General features: G+C 36.5%; 1 protein-coding gene across 1 annotated transcript in view; it reads left to right on the top strand.

The window, feature by feature from the left end:
- The window catches only part of CERKL (ceramide kinase like), a 137,339-nt gene that overhangs the window by 55,254 nt on the left and 63,001 nt on the right, over positions 1–19,084 (top strand). Inside the window, exon 2 of the mRNA XM_053597702.1 lies at positions 2,983–3,225. Coding sequence (XP_053453677.1) covers positions 2,983–3,225 — 243 coding nt within the window. The remainder of the gene's footprint in view (positions 1–2,982; positions 3,226–19,084) is intronic.

Raw genomic sequence — 19,084 nt, 5'->3', positions numbered from 1 at the left:
TTAGGAGAGGCCAGAAAACTCCCTGAGAATGTAGACAAGGAATGTCTTAAAGATGTGGTCTTCAACTCCCTGACTGTGGACCAGTAGCAGCCTGGGGCTTGTAAGGAACTGGGCCACAGAGCAGGAGGTGAGCAGTGGCTGAGGGAAGCGTCCCCTGTATTTACAGCTGCTCTCGTCACTCACGTCACTGCCCCGCTCTGCCTTCAGTCAGGCCTCCCTCCCCCCAGACTGCCCTCTGTGGAGAAATTGTTTTTTTATAAAATTGATTCCTGGTACAAAAAGGTTGGGGACCACTGTCTTAAAGCGCCTGAAAGTCTTTGCTCCCACCTGAGGATACCATTGTGCATACCTTTAAGATTAAAAAGCTGAGAGAAGGTCTCTCTGCATCTCATTCTATTGATTTTTTTTCTTTCTCTCATGGGTCATATTTTTTCAAAGAAGCATTTTCGTTTTTTTTTATAGGCTGGGTATGGTGGCTCATGCCTGTAATCCCAGCACTCTGGGAGGCCAAGGTGGATGGATTGCCTGAGCTCATAGGTTTGTGACCAGACTGAGCAAGTGCGAGATCTTGTCTCTACAAAATAGCCAAGTGTTGTGGCGGGTGCCTGTAGTCCTAGCTACTCAGGAGACTGAGACGAGTATTACTTGAGCCCAAGATTTTGCTATGAGTTGTGATGCCATGGCACTCTACGGAAGGTGACAAAGTGAGACTGCATCTCAATAAAAGAAAGAACCATTTTTATTGAGGTAAAATATGCATATATAATTTACCCTCTTTACCTTTTTAAGTGTACAGATCAGTGGCAATAAATACATTCATATTCTTTTTCTCTCTTCCTCTCCTCCCCCCACCCCCGACTGTATTTTTCTGCTTCTTTGCATATCTAGTGACTTTGGATTGAATGAGAGATGTTGTGGACCTTGCCATGTAGAGTTCATGGATACTTTTGTATTTCTGTAAAAAAAAATTTTTTTTTTTTGAGACAGGGTTTTGCTTTGTTCCCTGGATAGAGTACAGTAGGCATCATCATAACTCAGCAAAACCTCAAATATCTGGGCTCAAGTGATTCTCCTGCCTCAGTAGCCCAGGTAGCTGGGACTACAGTATGTGCCACCACATCCAGGGAATTTTTCTGTTTTTATTTTATTTTATTTTTTGTACAGACAAAGTCTTGGTCTTACTCAGGCTAGTCTTAAACTTCTGACCTTATGACTGTACCTAACAAATGTAATAAGTATAATCTGGTTTCTTGTACCCTCAATGAATCCTTCTCCCCCTCCCCTCCTACCCAAAAAAGGTGGTGAATATTCCTGTGTGGATCTAGTCCCCAAACTAATTTATTTCATCCCTATCTCTGGCAGTGATGACTGAAGAAATGTGACAAACCTGGCAGATGCAATTAATGTGATAAAAATGGCTGCTTTTCTACCAGAAAGAGGCTTACTGTAAATTTAGGGCATTTAGTAATATTGTGGGGTTTTTTTTACTTTTAAATACCTGTTTGTTTTTTATTTAGTGAGTTGGTCCTAAAACTGGTCCTCACAAATCTTTACAACTAAACTACTTCTCTAAATGCTAAAAAGTAAAATTTCTGACCTTAAGCAATGTTCCTACCTTGGCCTCCCAAAGTGCTAGAATTACAGGTGTGAGCCACTGTCCCTGGCTTCCGACAAATGTTTTTGAGCTGTGTTCTAGGATACAGTTAAGTTACTTGGAAACAGTGTAATTTTTTTTTTTTTTGTAAAGTTTGCTTTTAAGTCTTGTTAAATGTGATCACAGCAACCTTTAGTCAGTTCATTAATGAGACAATACTTCTCTAAATATTCTCCATAAAGTTCTAGGAATTTTAATGTTTGTCCATTTTGGCTAGTAGGAGCATTGGGTGATCTCTGAGAATTGCTCAGTTCATCTGTGGAGTAGTTCTTATCCTGGCCCCACACACATGCTGATGAAGGCTCAACTGAAGACTCAACCTCTGTTCAACCTCTGTCCAACCTCTGTCAATCTGCAGGGTTGACTTTGTGTAGCCTTCTTATCTGCAGTAAATGCATACTGAACCCTGGTTACCTTGGCCTTCCTAGACCCTAGTTCCTCTCTAATTCAGGGAGAACACCAAGGATCTCCTACCTGTACTGTGGCCTGGAAACTCTCTCTAGGCAGTAGGCAGGGGCAATCTTGTGGTTCCCTTTGTTAGATGCGTCTCTCTTTGGGATCACTATCCTAGGCTACCTGACGTTCAATGCCTGGAAACAGCCATTTTGTGTATCATATGGGCTTTTGTGGTTAAGGCAGAAGATAAAGGCTGGAAGCGGAAGTTTTGGAAAAATTTTTTTTTAAGTTTAAAACTCTGAAAGTCAAAGTTGAAATAGTCTTTTACCACAACAATTATTTTTTGACCTGTGTTTAGAGAATAGATAAAAATATTACCACTATTTTTTAAAAAGTTGAAATGTAAGATTCAAGGAGATATTTCTTTCTAGATTGACAGGAGTTTATATTTTCTAATCACGATAATTGTGCTTGTGTTTTCTTTTTGCACATGTGTTACTTTACCAGGAATGTACATTTCCTTTCCTTTCAGGCTGCCCAATTTGTTTAAACCTCTATTAATGAGAACTAGCATATTTTCCCATTACTTTACTCTCTTCCTATTAGTATTAAGGAGCCCCTCTTGCCCCATTTTTGGAACTTTTTATGCACTGAATATCCTCAGATCCTAAGTATTTTAGTCCTGTATGACAGGGACTCTCTTCAATTTATTTTATACTCTCCTCATGCTTGGAGAAAATAGACCCATTTTCCCCCTTCCCATCTCAACTAGGGGCTGCCATAAGGGATAATCCATAAAATTACCAGTGATTTGGACTTTAAATTACCAGTGAATTGGACTTCAATTCATATATTAGAATTTGTTTTCCTTTACTCACACATTGAAGATATGGACACAATGGTTTTGATTGGCATATTTAATTTCTTTTCAGGTGATTCCAATTATGACATGCTATGTAAAGAAGAAATGATTGAACTCAAAGATATTTTCTCTGTGAAACTGAAACGGCGTTGTTCTGTTAAACAGCAAGGAAGTGGCACCCTATTAGGTATCACACTTTTCATCTGCTTAAAAAGGGAACAAAATAAATTGAAGGATTCTACGGTTGATCTTATTAATTTAAGTGAAGATCACTGTGACATATGGTTTCGACAATTCAGGAAAATTTTGGCAGGTAAGAATTCTTTATGGGAATTTAAAATGAGCCTGGTTTCCTTGATACAGATTCTTATATAACTGAAGTATGTTATATTTGAGTACAAACAACCTTTGATTGTATTGAGGTGGTTTCCTTCTATTCTTTGTGTGTTGTTGTTTTTTTTTTTTTTATCATGAGTGGCTATTGAATTTTTCAAATGTTTTGTACTTAATTTGAGATAATCATTTTGTTTTCTCCTTCATTCTGTTAATGAGGAGATTTGATTTGTTTCCTTTTTCAACCATCCTTGCATGCTAGGAATAAATCCTATTTAGTCATGGTGAGCACTCCTTTTAATATGCTATTAAATTTTGAATGCTAGTATTTTAAGGATTTTTGCATCAATATTCATAAAGCTGATTGGCCTATAGTTTTTCTTTTTGTTTGTTTTTGTATTGCCTTTGTCTGGCTTTGGATCAGGTTAATGCTGGCCTCATAGAATGAGTTAGGAAGTAACCCTTGAATGACTTCTTTCATGAAGTCATTGAAGAAGCTTTAATGATCTAAAATAACACAGTTCTTAAATAATTTAGTTTACTTAAGAGTTTATGGAAACATTTATTTTTCTATTAATCCATCTCCTGAGCTTATATTAGAATTTGTTTTCCTTCCACTCATACATTGATGATAAATGCATCTATGTACTGGATAGCTTAAAAATAAGAATTTTTCTTTCTTTTTTAAAAAATTTATTTATTATTAAATCATAGCTGTGTACATTAATGCAATCATGGGGCACCATACACTGGTTTTATATACCATTTGTCGTATTTTCATCACACTGGTTAACATAGCCTTCCTGGAATTTTCTTAGAAGAATTTTTCTTTAGCAATAATCTATAAGTGGTCATTTTTATATGCTGCCAATTGAGAATTGTCTACTTTAGCATAGATTTTTCTAAGTGTTAATATCTAGAGAAAAGAGAAGATGTTTACTAGTATATATCTCCTAATAAATTCAGTATATGTGAAATTTATAAATGGCATGTTTATATTTTGCATGAAAATAAAATCTGTAAGTGCAAATGTAATATAAGGTATATACAGAAACTATCCAGCCATTGTTAATACTGTTTTTCATATTACATGAGGATACTTTTCAGACAGAAGTCATACAGTTTATATTTCAACTAGATAAATTCTAGAAATTCAGTCTCAGCCAGGACCAGTGGAACATGACTTTAGTACTGGCTGCTTGGGAGTCTGAGTGGGAGGATTACTTGTGCCCAGGAGTTCATATCTAGCCTGGCCCACATGGTGAGACTCCATCTCTCAAAAAAAGTTAAAAAGTAAACATTTAAAATATAATTCGAGTTTTAGGGCTGATTATTTTTCTCTTCATAGGTTTGTGAATCTGGCTCATTTTTCCTTTTAGCCCATTTCTTCTGCTTGCCAGATTGATCAGGGTAGAGACAGCTGGTGTGGCCGAAGGCATAGTTTGGGGTTAGATGGTACAGAATAGAGATGGGTGCCAGACATAGAACAAGCACATGGTGATGTTAGAAATTTCCAGGTCTGACATCATTGATCAAGAAGATCATTAGGTCCCACGTTGGTCAAAGGCAGCTAGATGATGAAATTGTGCTCACAAGAGATGTGCTGAAGTGACATCATATTGAAATTGGGAGACCCTGTTACTAAGTGGTCCCGTGTTTCCCTGTTAGCCTTTTTGGGACCTCCAAGGAAACCTGATTCTGTCAAGAGGCAAGAATTCACACAGGCCATAGTTTAGTTCATTTCTCTGAAAACAGAGAATATGTATAATTAACTAAAAACATTCCACTTTAGCATTGGATTTTTTATAATAGTATTTTGAATTTATGTCAAGAGATTTTAAAAAGTTAAAAATGAAAAATTAATTTCAATTGAATTGAATTTATGAACATGGCCAGGTATTCATAAGGCTTAGGTGGTCTGTAAAATAAGAATGTATCATTTGGTTAGAGAGCCAAAGCTCTTCTTCGCAGTTAAGATTGAGGAAATCTTCTCCCATAGGGCTTATGAAGGGCTAGGCTGAGGCATTTTCCTCAATACAGCTCACCCATAAATCTAATAGCAAGTAAGCAGGCGGCATCACAACAAATCTCATTTCAATAAAAGCAGTTTTATAGGAGTAAAGGGCCTTGTCAAAAACAAAAAACAACAACAACAACAAAAAACTGTCTAAGTATTTATTTACCTTAATGAATAATGTTTTTGTTTGCTCTAGGGTTAAAATCTAGACAAATTACAGAGATGAATAAAGTACACATCTTTTAGGCTATCATCCTCTGAGGATGTTTTTGAACCTTTTTGAGCCTGTTTTTTTTTTTTGTTTCTTTTTTTCAAGACTGGTCAAGTGCAGTAATGAGAAGGGGGAAAAGAGAAAAACAAATAGCTTCATCTGTAACTCAGAGAACAGTCAACTGCGATAACTCACTGCCTTTGTATCAGCCTGAACTTTGTTTTTAAATTTCAGATTAATATATAGGTACAAACAATTAGGTTGCATTGTTTGTTAGTTAAAGTCCAAGTTGTAGTTGAGCCCTTCATCAAGAGATGTGCTACCCTTACCTTGTGCTATGAGGTCTGAGCTTACCTTCTGTTGAGAGTTGAAGGCAGTAAAATATGTGGGTCATATTGTCTGGCATGGTCTTGGAATACAGAGTTAATTTGTTGATAAAAGCTAATAGATTGACTTTTACAATCAACCAATTTGAACAAACAGAACAGGGTTGAACTCCTCTAATGAAAATGAAGGAACCTAAGTAAGACTGAATAAATGACTGTGCTCAAGTGGACTCAGAGTCCTAAAGGAGGTGCCAACTCTTGGAACTCACGGCCTCTCTGTCACAAGGTAATATAGCACAGGGCTGAATTCTGCCAGTACTCATGAAGGGACCATTTAGACTGGGCTGGCCAGAGGGAAATCCTCAGTGCCAGTGGTAGAAAGCTGGGTTCTAGCTAGCTCCACCACCAACTGATGAAAGCTGTCTGGGGCCCAGAATAAATTGGAAAGGCAGTCAGGCCACAGAGACAAATCCTGTATCTGTGCTGCCTCAGAGCCAGTGGCCTTGGAGTATATGTGACTCAGTGAGACCCCAGCAGCAGTGACCAAGCAAGTGTCTGTGTCACCCTCCCTAAACTCCAGGCAGTGCATCTTAGGGAGAATCTTCTTCCATGTGGGTAAAGGAAAGGGAAGAATATGAAGGACTTGTCTTACAACTTGGTTACCAGCTCAGTCACAGTGAATAAAGTACCAAGCCCGAATCCCGAAAGCCCTGATTCCAGGTGAATGGCATTTTTAGAGCCACCCTGGGCCAGAAGGGAACTCACCTTCCCAATAGGAAGGTTCCAGTCCTGGTAAAATTCACCACCTGCTTAATAAAGAGGCCTTGGGCTTTAAATAAACATCAGAAGTAGCCAGGTGTCAGTTGCCACAGGCTTTGAGCAAGACTAAGCTGGCTTCAGGTGTCACTGGTGCAGTCTCAGTTGGGGTGGCATGAAGGAATGCCCACATCACTCCTCCCTCAACTCCAATAGCCCAGGAGGAAGAGTAAGGGGGAAAAAAAGTGAGAGACTTTGCCTAGTAATCCAGGGAATTCTCCTACATTTTACCCAGGTCTTCCAAGGCATTACCACCAGGAGTCTCCACTATTCTCAGCATTACTGGTCTTGGGGCACCCCCAGTGGGGATATGACTACACTGACCAAAGACTTAGTTCACAACTAAGTTCAATTCCATTTTGATACCTGGAAAACCTTCTCAAGAAGGACAGGTTCAAATATGCCCAGAATGTGAAATTAGAATAAATACCTAGCTCTTTAATATCCAGACATTGTTCATCCATAAGCATCAAGAATATTCATGAGGCCTGGAATCAGGGCTCTCAGGAGTCTGGTTGGTACTTTATTTACTGTGACTGAGCTGGTACCCAAGTTGCAAGATAAGTCCTTCATATTCTTCCCTTTGCTTTACCCAAATGAAACCAAATAAACTAAATAAACTTAACCTCACCAGATAAACTAAATAAGGTACCAGTGACCAATCCTGAAATGATGGAGATAGGTCACCTTTCAGACAAAGAATTCAAAATAGGTGTTCTGAAGAAGTTCATTGAACTTCAAGGCAATACATAAAAGGAGTTCAGAAGCCTAACAGATAAATTTAACAAAGAGATTGAAATAATAAAATAAAATCAAACAGAAATTCTAAAGCTGAAAAATGTAATTGAAAAAATGAGAAATGACTCACAGGCTCAACAGTAGAATTGATAAAGCAGAATAAAATATTAGTAAGCTTAGAGACAGGGTGTTTGAAAACTCAGTCTGAAGATAAAAAAAAGAATGAAAAAAAATAATGCAAGATTTAGAAAATAACCTCAAAAGGGCAAATCTAAGAGTTATGGACCTTATAGAGGAAGTAGAGAGAGAGAGAGATATGGGGGAAGAAAGTTTATTTAAAGAAACAACAACAAAGGATTTTCTAAACCTAGAGAATGATATTAATGTTCAAGTACAAGAAGGACATAAAACACCAGATGGATTTAACCCAAACAAGACTACCTCGAGGCATTTAATAATCAGGCTCCCAAAGGTCACACACCAAAGGGAAACAAGAAAAAAATAAATAAATAAAGGAACTCTGATATGTCTGGAAGCAAACTTACCAGTGGAAACCTTGCAGGCCAAGATGGAAGAAAAATGCCTTAACTGTTGAATATTATATGCTACAAAAATATCCTTAAAATATGAAGAAGAAATAAAAACTGAGGTATTTTAACAACACAAGACTTGTCCTACAAGAAAAGCTAAGACTTCAATCTGAAAGAAAAGGGTGTTAATGAATAATAAGAAATCATTTGAAGGCATATGACTTACCAATAATAGTGAGGACACAAATATAGAGTGCTCTATTGTTGCATTTGTGGTGTATAAACTACTTTATCTTCAGTAGAAAGACTAAAAGATAAATCTATCAAAAATAACTACAACAACTTTTAAAGATGTTGATAGTGTAAAAAGAAATGAAAACAACAAAGTCAAAAGCAGGGGGATTAGAGTTATAGTAGAGTTTAGATTCATATTTTGTAAAAAGAGTTGTTATCTATTTAAAATAATAGCTTATAAATTGTTTTTTGCAAGCTTCATGGTAACCTGTAATTGAAAGACTTACATTTTACACAAAAAATGAAAAGTGAGAAATTAAAACATGCTACTGCTTTTATACAAAAGAAGATAGGGAAGAAGGAAAAAAGAGAAGGCAACAAAGCAACAAGAAATCAAATAACAACATGGCCATAGTAAATTCTTACCTGTCAATAATAGTATCAAATGTAAATGGACTAAATTCTCCAATCAAAAGATATAGAATGGCTGAATGGATGAAAACAATCAGTCCCATTTATACATTGTCTACAAAAAGGTCCTATACTTGTTGACACTTCCCCTATAAGTCACATATAGACTGAAGATAAAGGGAAGGAAAAAGATATTCTATGCAAATGGGAACCAAAAAAAATACAAGAATAGCTATGCTCCTACCAGACAAGATAGATTTTTAAGACAAAAATAATACAAAGAGGCAAGTTCATTATACTAATGATAAAAGGGTCAATGCAACAAGGGGATATAATAATTCTAAATATATATGCACCTCACACTGGAGCACGCAGATATGTAAAGCAAATAGAATCAAAGCTAAAGAGAGAGAGACACACAAATGCAATAATTGCTAGAGCCCTTGATGCCCGAGCATGACCACTGGACAGGTGGAAAAATCAACAAAGAAATCTTGAACTTAAAGTGCACTATAGATCAAATGCACCTGATAGATATTTACAGAACATGTCATCCAACAGCCACAGAATGCATATTCAACTCTGCTCATGGATCATTGTCAAGGAAAAGCCATATGTTAAAAAACAAAACAAGTCTTAAAAAAAATTAAAATTTGAAATCATGTATTTTCTTTGACCACAGTGGCATAAAACTAGAAATCAATAACAAGAGAAACATTGGGAAATACACAACACTTGGAAATTAAACAATATGCTTCCAAATGACCAGTAGGCCAATGAAGAAATTAGAAGGAAATTAAAAATTTTCTTGAAATAAATGAAAATGAAAACAAAATATGGAAGCATCTAAGGTACACCAAAAGCAGTAATAAGAGGAAAGTTTATAGCAATGCATGCTTACATCAAAAAGTAGAAAAGCTTCAAATAAACAACCTAATAATGTATCGTAAAGAACTAGAAAAACAAGAGCAAACCAACCCAAAGTTAGAAGAAAAGAAATAATAAAAATCAGAGAAGAAATAAATGAAATTGAAAACAAAAAAATACAAAAGATCAATTAAAAGAAAGATTTGTTTTTCAAAAATTGACATATTTGTAGCCAAACTAACTTGGAAAAGAGGTAAGAAGATCTAAATACATAAAATCAGATGAAAAAGATATTATAACTGATACTGCAGAAGTCCAAATGATCTTTAGAGACTACTAACAGTAACTATTAATATATGCCAATAAATTGGAAAGCTAGAAGAAATGGATCAATTTCTAGACATATACAACCGACCAAGATTAAATCAGGAAGAAATCCAAAATCTGAATAAACTAGTAAAAAGTAATGAGATAGAAGCAGTAGTAAAAAGTCTCTCATCAAAGAAAAGCCCGGAACCTGATGGCTTCACATTTGACTTCTACCAAACATTAAAGGAACAACGAATATCAATTCTATTTGCTGTATTTTTCTGTGTAAAGTACACTCCCATGTATAATGTATACCCATGTTTTGGGCTTAAATTTTCAGGAAATCCCTTGAGAAAGTGGCTGGCTCTGGAGTGGAGAGACACATCTGGGAAGGGCTCACACACCCCTGGTAAACGTGCAGATTGCACTGACATTCCACAACTGCCTCCTCTGTGAAGGCTGCCCTTCTCCTTTCTCCTAGGAGCCCTTCCCTCTCTTCCACATTGGAGGCTGTGTGGCCTCCAATGCCACTTGTGTGGCCACTGGGACAGAAGCTTCTGAAGCCACTAGGTGTGTAGGCAGCCAGGTGAGTCCCTGGGGCTTGTGTGGGGCTCTCACTGTCCTCCAAGTGGCTGGGCCTTGGGCCTTGAGCCACGTTTGCCCCACCTATCTGTGGCTCACCATGTCAGGCTCTTCACCACCCCCTTCCTGATTGTGGTGCTCCACAGAGGCCACTCTGCCCACTCCTACCAGATCTCAGATCCTCCCAGACTGGAGCGCCGTGCACCTGGCAGGTCCAAGTGGTTGGGCACAGCAGTCCCACGAGGTCCTCTGGGCTTCCCAGCTCCCAAGCCAGATTACTCATGTATAACGTGTATGCTTATTTTCCCCTGAAAAATTGGGCAAGAAAAGGCACAATATGATACAAAGCGCACAGCAAAATACAATAAATTACTGCATATTCCAAAAAATCAAGGAGTGAATACTTCTAAACTCATTCTATACAGCTTGTATCATCCTGATACCAAAATCAGACAAAGACACAATAAAAAAGGAAAGCTATAGGCTAATATCTCTAAGCATAAATACAAAAATTCTCAACAAAATACTAACAAAGCAAATTCAACAATATATTATAGAGATTATACATCATGATCAAGTGGGATTTATTCCAGAAATGTAAGGATGGTTTAACATACACAAATCAGTGAACATGATGCATAATATCAGCAGGACAAAGGACAAAACCATATGATTATTTGAATTGATGCTGAGAGAGCATTTGATAAAATTCAACATCCTTCATGATAATAACTAAAAAAAAACTGAATATAGAAGGAAATTACCACAACATGATAAAACCCAGATAGGACAGACTTATAGCATGTATCATGTTCAATGCAGAAAAACTGAAAGCTTTTCCTCTAAGACAGGCGTCCTCAAACTGCAGCCTGTGGGCCACATGAAGTGGTGTGAATTGTATTTGTTTCCATTTTGTTTTTTTACTTCAAAATAAGACGTGCAATGTGCATAGGAATTTGTTCATAGTTTTTTTTTTAAACTGTATTCCAGCCCTCCAATGGTCTGAGGGACAGTGAATTAGCCCCCTGTTAAAAGTTTGAGGATGCCTGCTCTAAGATTTTGAACAAGACAAGGATTCTCTCTTTCACTATTGTTATTCAACATTAGTACTGTATGTTCTAACTGGAGCAATCAGAGAAGAGAAATAAGTAAAGGGCATCCAAACTGGAAATAAAGAAGTAAAATTATCCTTGTTTGCAGACAATATGATCTTATATCTAGATAATCCTAAGACTCCACAAAAAAACTATTAGAACTGATAAATAAATTCATTAAAGTTGCAGGATACAAAATAAGCATAAAAAGTTTAGCAACATTTCTATATGCCAACAGCAAACAATCTGTAAAAAGAAACCAAGAAAGTAAACTTACTTACAATTGCTACAAATAAAATAAAATACCTAGGAACAAACTTCACAGAAATGAAGATCTCTATAATGAAAACAATAAAATATTGAAAGAAATTGAAGAGGACACAAAAAATGGAAAGATATTGCATGCCTGTGGATTGGAAGAATTAATATTTTTATGTTGTACATAATACCTAAAGCGATCTAAGGATTCAGTGCAATCCACATCAAAATACTAATGATATTCATCACAGGAATAGAAAAAATAATCCTGAAATTTATATGGAATGACAAAAGACCCAGAATAGCCAAAGCATCCTCAGAAGAAGAACAAAACTGGAATAATAATATCTGACTTCAAATTAAACTACAGAGTTGTGGTAACCCAAATGACAAAATTCTGGCATAAAAACAATAGAGCAATGGAACAGAATGGAGAATCCAGAAATAAATCTACAGATCCATAGTGAACTTATTTTCAATAAAGGTGCCAAGAATTACATTGGGCAGCTCCATGCCTGTGGCTCAAGCGGCTAAGGCGCCAGCTACATAAACCTGAGCTGGTGGGTTTGAATCCAGCCTGGGCCTGCCAAACAATGGCTGTAACCACAAAATAGCTGGGCATTGTGGTGGGCGCCTGTAGTCCCAGCTACTTGGGAGGCAGAGGCAGGAGGATCGCTTGAGTCCAGGAGTTGGAGGTTGCTGTGAGCTGTGATGCCACAGCACTCTACCCAGGGTGATAGCATGAGGCTTTGTTAAAAAAAAAAATATACACACACACACACACACACACACACATATACACACACACATTGGGGAAAGGACAGTCTCTTTAACCAGTGGTGTTAGGACTGCTGGATATCCATTCACAGAAGTATGAAACTAGATCCTACATCTCAGCATATAAAAAATCAAATCAGAATGAATTAAAGATTTAAATCTAAGACCTGAAACTATGAAACTGCTAAAAGAAAACACTGGGGTGTGCTCCAGGACATCGTTCTGGGCAATGATTTAAGTAATACGCCTAAAAGGATTGACAACAAAGCAAAATTGGACAAAGGAGATCACAGCAACCAAAAAAGCCTCGGCACAGCAAAGGAAACAGTCAACAAAGTGAAGAGACAACCCACAGAATGGGAGGAAATATTTGCAAACTACCCATCTGACAAGGGATTTATAGCTGGAATACACTTGTAAGGAGCTCCAACAACTCAATAGGAAACAACACAAATCTGATTAGCAATGGGCAAAAGATCTGACTAGACATTTCTGAAAAGAAGATATACAAATCGTTAACAGGTAAATGAAAAAAATGTTCAACAGCATTGGTCAGAGAAGTGTGAATCAAAACTATCATGAGGTATCATCTCATCCCAGTTAAAACGGGGTTCATCAAAAAGATAACAAATGCTGGAGAGGATATGGAGAAATGGGGATGCTCGTACAGTGTTGGTGGCAATGTAAATTATTGTTATTGCTATGAAGGATAGTTTTTAGTCAAAAAAGTAAAACCAGAGCTATCATATGATCAAGCAATCCCATTGCGAGGTATATATCCCAAACAAAGGAAATCAGTATATTAAAAAGATATCTGTACTCCCATATTTACTGCAACTCTATTCACAATAGCCAAAATTTGTAATCAACCTGTGTACCCATCAGTGAGTGAAAGGATGAAGAAAATGTGGTAATATACACAGTGGGATATTGTTCAGCTGTGAAGTGGAATGAAGTCCTGTCATTTGCAACAACATGGTAAAACTAGAGAACATCATATTAAATGAAATAAGCCCAGCAGGGAAAGATAAATCTTGGCTTTTCTCATTCACATGTGGGAGATAAATATTAACATAATTGGTTGGAAACAAAGCATAGACTGAGTGATGGTCACCAGAGGCTGTGGAGGATGGAAGGGTGGGGAAAGGAAGTGGTTAGTGAATACAAAAATATAGTTCAGTAGTTAGAATGAACAATATTTAATATCGCAGCACAGCAACTACAGTCGCTAGAAGTTACAGTATAGTTAATGATAACTATAGTTAATACTATAGTTATACTACAGTATAGTTGGAATGTTCCTAACACAAATGACAACTCCTTGAGATGATGGGCACCCCGATTATATGGATTTGATTATCATATATTGTAGGCCCATGTCAATACCTCACATCCACCCTATAAATGTATATAAATATTATATACCCATAATAATTAAAAATAAAAAATTAAAAATGAGCAGTTGTATGTCAAAAGAATGATAAGTTTCAGACATTTGATTGTGCGCTGTTGGAACTAGCAACACTTAATCTTTTAAGGACAGATTATTTTCTGCAAAGGCATTATGCTTGAAATTTGAGTAGTTTCTTTAGAAGCAGTGAGACAACATTTTAAAGTTTTGGTTTATGTTGAGTTTAGTTGGATATTAAAACCATGCCTGCCACTTTCTAATATAATTTTATGATAAATATGCATTCAAATAACGTGGCAACTGATTAAATATGTATTACCTCATTTATCTGTTTATCAAAGTCTAGTCCCGTTTAAGGTACTCTGTCAACAAGGATCATGTGATGTTACCACGTGTAATAGCCTGACTGGAGTGTCTTCATCCCTCAGGAAGGACTTGCCACTCTCTGGGTTTGATACCTGCCACTTATTCTTGAGCTAATGTAGCTCCCAATTGATATGTCTTACATTTAGTGGTTCTGAGTAAGGTTTTGTCTGAACAAGGCTTCCAAAACTAAAGCATTTGAAAATCTCCAATTTAATTAGGATGGTAACCTGCTAGCATTTTACAACCTACTAATGCATTTTTGCTTAACTCCTGGCACACAAAAACCTCAGAATGTCTTTTAGCTACCCAAATATACACTCATTATGGCAACTATACATTCTAAACTACTGGACAATGTCCATGTAATTGTATTCTTTTCAGTAAAAGTTATTTAGCAAATGTATATTTAAATGTATTTTTCCTCTGTATCATTTTATCAGATACTGTTTACAAACCAATTTTCAAATAAGAAACATGCATTTTACTAAGCCAAGTATTGAAATTTAGTAATAAAAATACATTTACTTCAAAGTTATGATTTTTTTTTGTCTCTTCCTTAAGTTTTCTATTGCTTTCTGAGCTAGGCAGTCAAAGGAAAACAGTGAAATTAAACTAGGTTCTATTAAATTCCTTTTTTGGGAAATTTTAATTTTTTAAAGTAAACCTCCAATTTTATTAAACTTACAACTAAAGATATAAGTATACAGAAACATAGTTATCATGTAAAATTTGCTTAATAAAGGAATAGGAAAAATTACTTATCTTAAAGTTAGAGCATGCTAGTTTGACATTTTGAGCCATTTCCTTTCTAGCAAGGATTTATGAAATATTTACCAGGAGTGTCTGCAGACAAAACAAGCCATAGCATTGGACCCCCTTGAACTTCACATAATAGAACGAGCAGAAAATATGAAATTATTAAACAAAAAAGAGAAATTGAAACTGTAAAAGAATAGAGTGTTATTAAAAAAAAGACAGCACTGTTATGACATATATATATGTAGATTTTATTTTTTAAAAGTTCATTCTTCTTAGGAATTGTTCCTGGAGTCTGAGAAGTGAGAGGTTCTATTATATGTATTAAATAGATCGGGGTGGGCCCCAGGTGTGGGTTTCCTTAAGAAGTTCCCTTACGGATTCTAATGTGTTGCTAGGGCCAAGAAGCATGGACAGTATTTAAGCGATGCAGATTGATTTAAGGAACATACACCACATGCCACACTACCAAAGATACCTTTGCAGGGATTAATTATAGGTGACGGAACATTCTGTGCTCTTGTTATTTTAAATATTCTTTCTTTCTTTCTTTGAGACAGAGCCTCAAGCTGTCGCCCTGGGTAGAGTGCTATGGCATAGCGGCTCACAGCAACCTCCAATTCCTGGGCTTAAGCGATTCTCCTGTCTCTGCCTCCCAAGTAGCTGGGACTACAGGTCCCCGCCACAAAGCCCAGCTATTTTTTTTGTTGCTGTTGTTGTTGCAGCTGTCATTGGTGGTTAGCGGGCCCCGGCTGTATTCTAACCCGCCAACTCAGGTGTATGTGGCTGGCACCTTAGCCTCTTGAGCCACAGGCGCCGAGCCTATTTTAAATATTCTTAAAGGCTAATCAGTACCTGTTCCTATGTCATACGAAGGGTTCACTTATTTTCCACGAGTGAAAACCACTTGTTTTCCATACAACTGATTCAGAAGATCCTGGTAAATGTTGATGGGGGTCTGCCAAAGGTTTCCATCCAAATTCCTTTTCATCTAGCATCAGTTCCAACTTACAGCCATTACCCTTTCAGTAGAGAACAAGCTAGAATTATCTCTCTAGAAAAAAATTTGTTCTGTTTATCCTTGGGAAGAATAATACCAGGCAATCTTCCCAAGGGCTTCTCACTTGTGTAGCATTTTTGTTCTAAGGAAGGGATATATTTTTCTATGTTGTTACTTTTATATCTAAAAACAATGTCTTGTACATGAAAATTATATTTCTGCCTCAAGCATTGACTTAGTATCTTGATAATAGGAGTTAAGATGTATATTCACTGTCAAGTTGTTATATACTTGAAATCCTTCTGCTGCAAAGATGCCCTTTTGACTGTATAACAAAACTTCTTTGACGAAACCATTTAGGTAAGCATTGACAGACCTTACTATGTGGTTATAGTCAAAGTGCTACTGAAGATTCTCTAAATGTTTCCAATAAAATATTGAATTAAGTTTTCATGCTGTTAAATAAATTAGTTAACAGTTTCTTCCTTTATCAAATTATAGAGCAGTCATTATTTTAAAAATTTAAATCTTAATGATAATAGCTGACATTTATTAAGCATTTACTGTGTGCCACTATTTAAGCAAATTTTATAAATTATCTCATTAAATCCTCATAATGATAGCATCAACAACTACCAATATGTTTTCATGTAAAAGGGAGAATAAAATTATTTTATGAGTTTTGTTGTAAGGTTTGAGAAGTGAAGACCACACATGACTTAGCACGTTGTAAAATTAATTACTATTATTATAACCATCATCATTTCTCAGCTTATCAATAAGAAAATTAAGGCTTAAATAGTTAAAAATTTTGTTAATCTGAGGTTAGCAACTAGCAAATGGTAGAGGAAGTGGGAACAAATCCGCATGAGTCTGGATCCAGAACATGAGCCCTTAACTTTTCTTACCAGGTATAAGTATTCTCTACACTACTTAAATGTATGATATTTATTAGGCAATTCAGATTTTACTCTGAAAAAAAAGACTTCAGACACTCGTAGGAGGTATCTGTATCATCTTCTTTGGGAGTTCTAGTCTTCTTTTCCCAATATTATGATTCAGAACTCTAGACCAGGGGTCCTCAAACTTTTTGAACAGGGGTTCAGTTCACTGTCCCTCAGACCATTGGAGGGCTGGACTATAGTTTAAAAACAAACTATGAACAAATTCCTATGCACATTGCACATATCTTATTTTGAATTAAAAAAAGAAAAATGGGAACAAATACAATATTTAAAATGAAGAACAACTAAAGTTAAATCAACAAACTTACCAGTATTTCAATGGGAACTATGAGCCTACTTTTGGCTAATGAGATGGTCAGTGTCTGGTTCCATATTTGTCACTGCTGGTCGTAACAAGTGATGCAAGTGTGCATCAGTTAGTCCCGAGACTGAGAGGAGGAGTCGAGAGACAGAGAGGAGGGGAGTCAGAGAGTGTCGCACACAATCCACACATGTGCACTGTAGCAGGACAGGCAGCGGTGGCAAAAACACCCGGAGGGCTGGATCAATGTCCTCGCTGGGCTGCATGTGGCCCGCGGGCTATAGTTTGAGGACCCCTGCTCTAGACTCTGGGGCAGGCAATATTTAGGGTGAGCAGTAATGTTATAATGCATTTCTCACCAAAAAAAAAAAAAAAAAAATTTATGAGGAATTCACTAGTAGTGTTTTCTCCGAGCCTTGAGATCAGTTGGTTGTCCATTATGGAAAAGATGATGTGTGTTGTGTGTTTCTTTTTGTTAATCTGAAAGAATTTTAAAAACACATATAAACCTACTGGTTTGATTGTAAATTATAAATCACCAGCATTTATATTTAGCAGAATGTCTTAAGCAAAATACAAATGTCTGTAAGCCTACAGGAGAGATAAAAAGTTGAATCCATTCTCAGATAAGAGTGTAATGGATTTTCACTTAACAACTTTTATCGCTGAAAAGAAATGCAGACAAAAGTAATAAAGCTACACTCTCACAGTATGCATAAGTAGGAAATGCATATTTCATGCTAAGCAACAAATCATTATTAAGCCCCTGGCATTCATTAGACTACCATTAATGGTAATGAAATTGTGATATTTATATAGATACTATATGTAACTCTAGGAATTTTATTATCATCTTGTATGAATATATTTATTGCTGTTTGAGGCAGGTAGTTAGATATTTGCAAATGGCTTTAGCATTGTGGTAACAGTTTTCAAATCAACCATTTTTGTCTCCTTATTTATCATTAAAGCAAAAACATCTATTTTTTATTTTTAAAAATAACTTAAATGGAAAATTATGTATTTTGAAAAACTACATTTTCTGTTTTGCCAAGTTACATACCTTAGTTCTTTTTCCAATAAAAAGAGAAGAAATGGGCAAAGGTGAAGCTGGTTTGTAGGGCAGGTTCTGGGGCCCTTTGCAGCCTCCAGTGCCAGGCTTTGCTTCATGTGCCAGTGATGTGTCAAAGCTGGGGACTTCCTTTAACCTCGAGGGCCCCTCATCTCTCATTTGCCCAGTGAATCCCGTTTGAAGTTCAGGGTCTGGTACAAACCAGAGACTCCTGTGTGAAGCTGACTGTACCACATCGCATAGTCAGGCCACTTCCTGGCACTGCTCGTGCTCTAACAGAACACACTGTTGTTTACATTAAAATCGTGAGCGCGCATGGCTAATGTTTTACCAGACTGTGACTCTTTTTGACATAGCACTTGGAATAGGGGTTCATCTATAGCAAATTTTCAATAAATGTTATTATTTTCTGTAACACCTGGCATGGTGCCTGGTTCAGTAAATACTGGTGAGGTGAACTGAGCATTTGCTTGTGTATATTATATTTTAGGCATTGTCCTAGTTGCTTTGTATTTAAACCAACTCATTTAATCTTTATCACAACACTTTTACTGTGGTCAAGATATATATGTATTAATCTCTACAGATTTCTGGCTAGGAAAACTGAACTCTGAGAGATTGGTTGAGGTGGGTCAGTTGATTATTAAGTACTGGAGCAAGATTCACTTTTTTTTTTTTTTTTTTTTTTTTTACTATACTGCACTGCCTTTTAAAAATATTTAATCTTTTTTTGTTTTGTTTTGTTTTTTTAAGAGTAGTATTGCTTTCTTGAAAGGCAGGGTATAATGGACTGTGCTA

This window comes from Nycticebus coucang, chromosome 7, assembly GCF_027406575.1.
Source record: "Nycticebus coucang isolate mNycCou1 chromosome 7, mNycCou1.pri, whole genome shotgun sequence".
Lineage (NCBI taxonomy): Eukaryota > Metazoa > Chordata > Mammalia > Primates > Lorisidae > Nycticebus > Nycticebus coucang.
The sequence above is the reverse complement of the archived record's forward strand: the minus strand, read 5'-3'. Positions and strand labels throughout refer to the sequence as shown.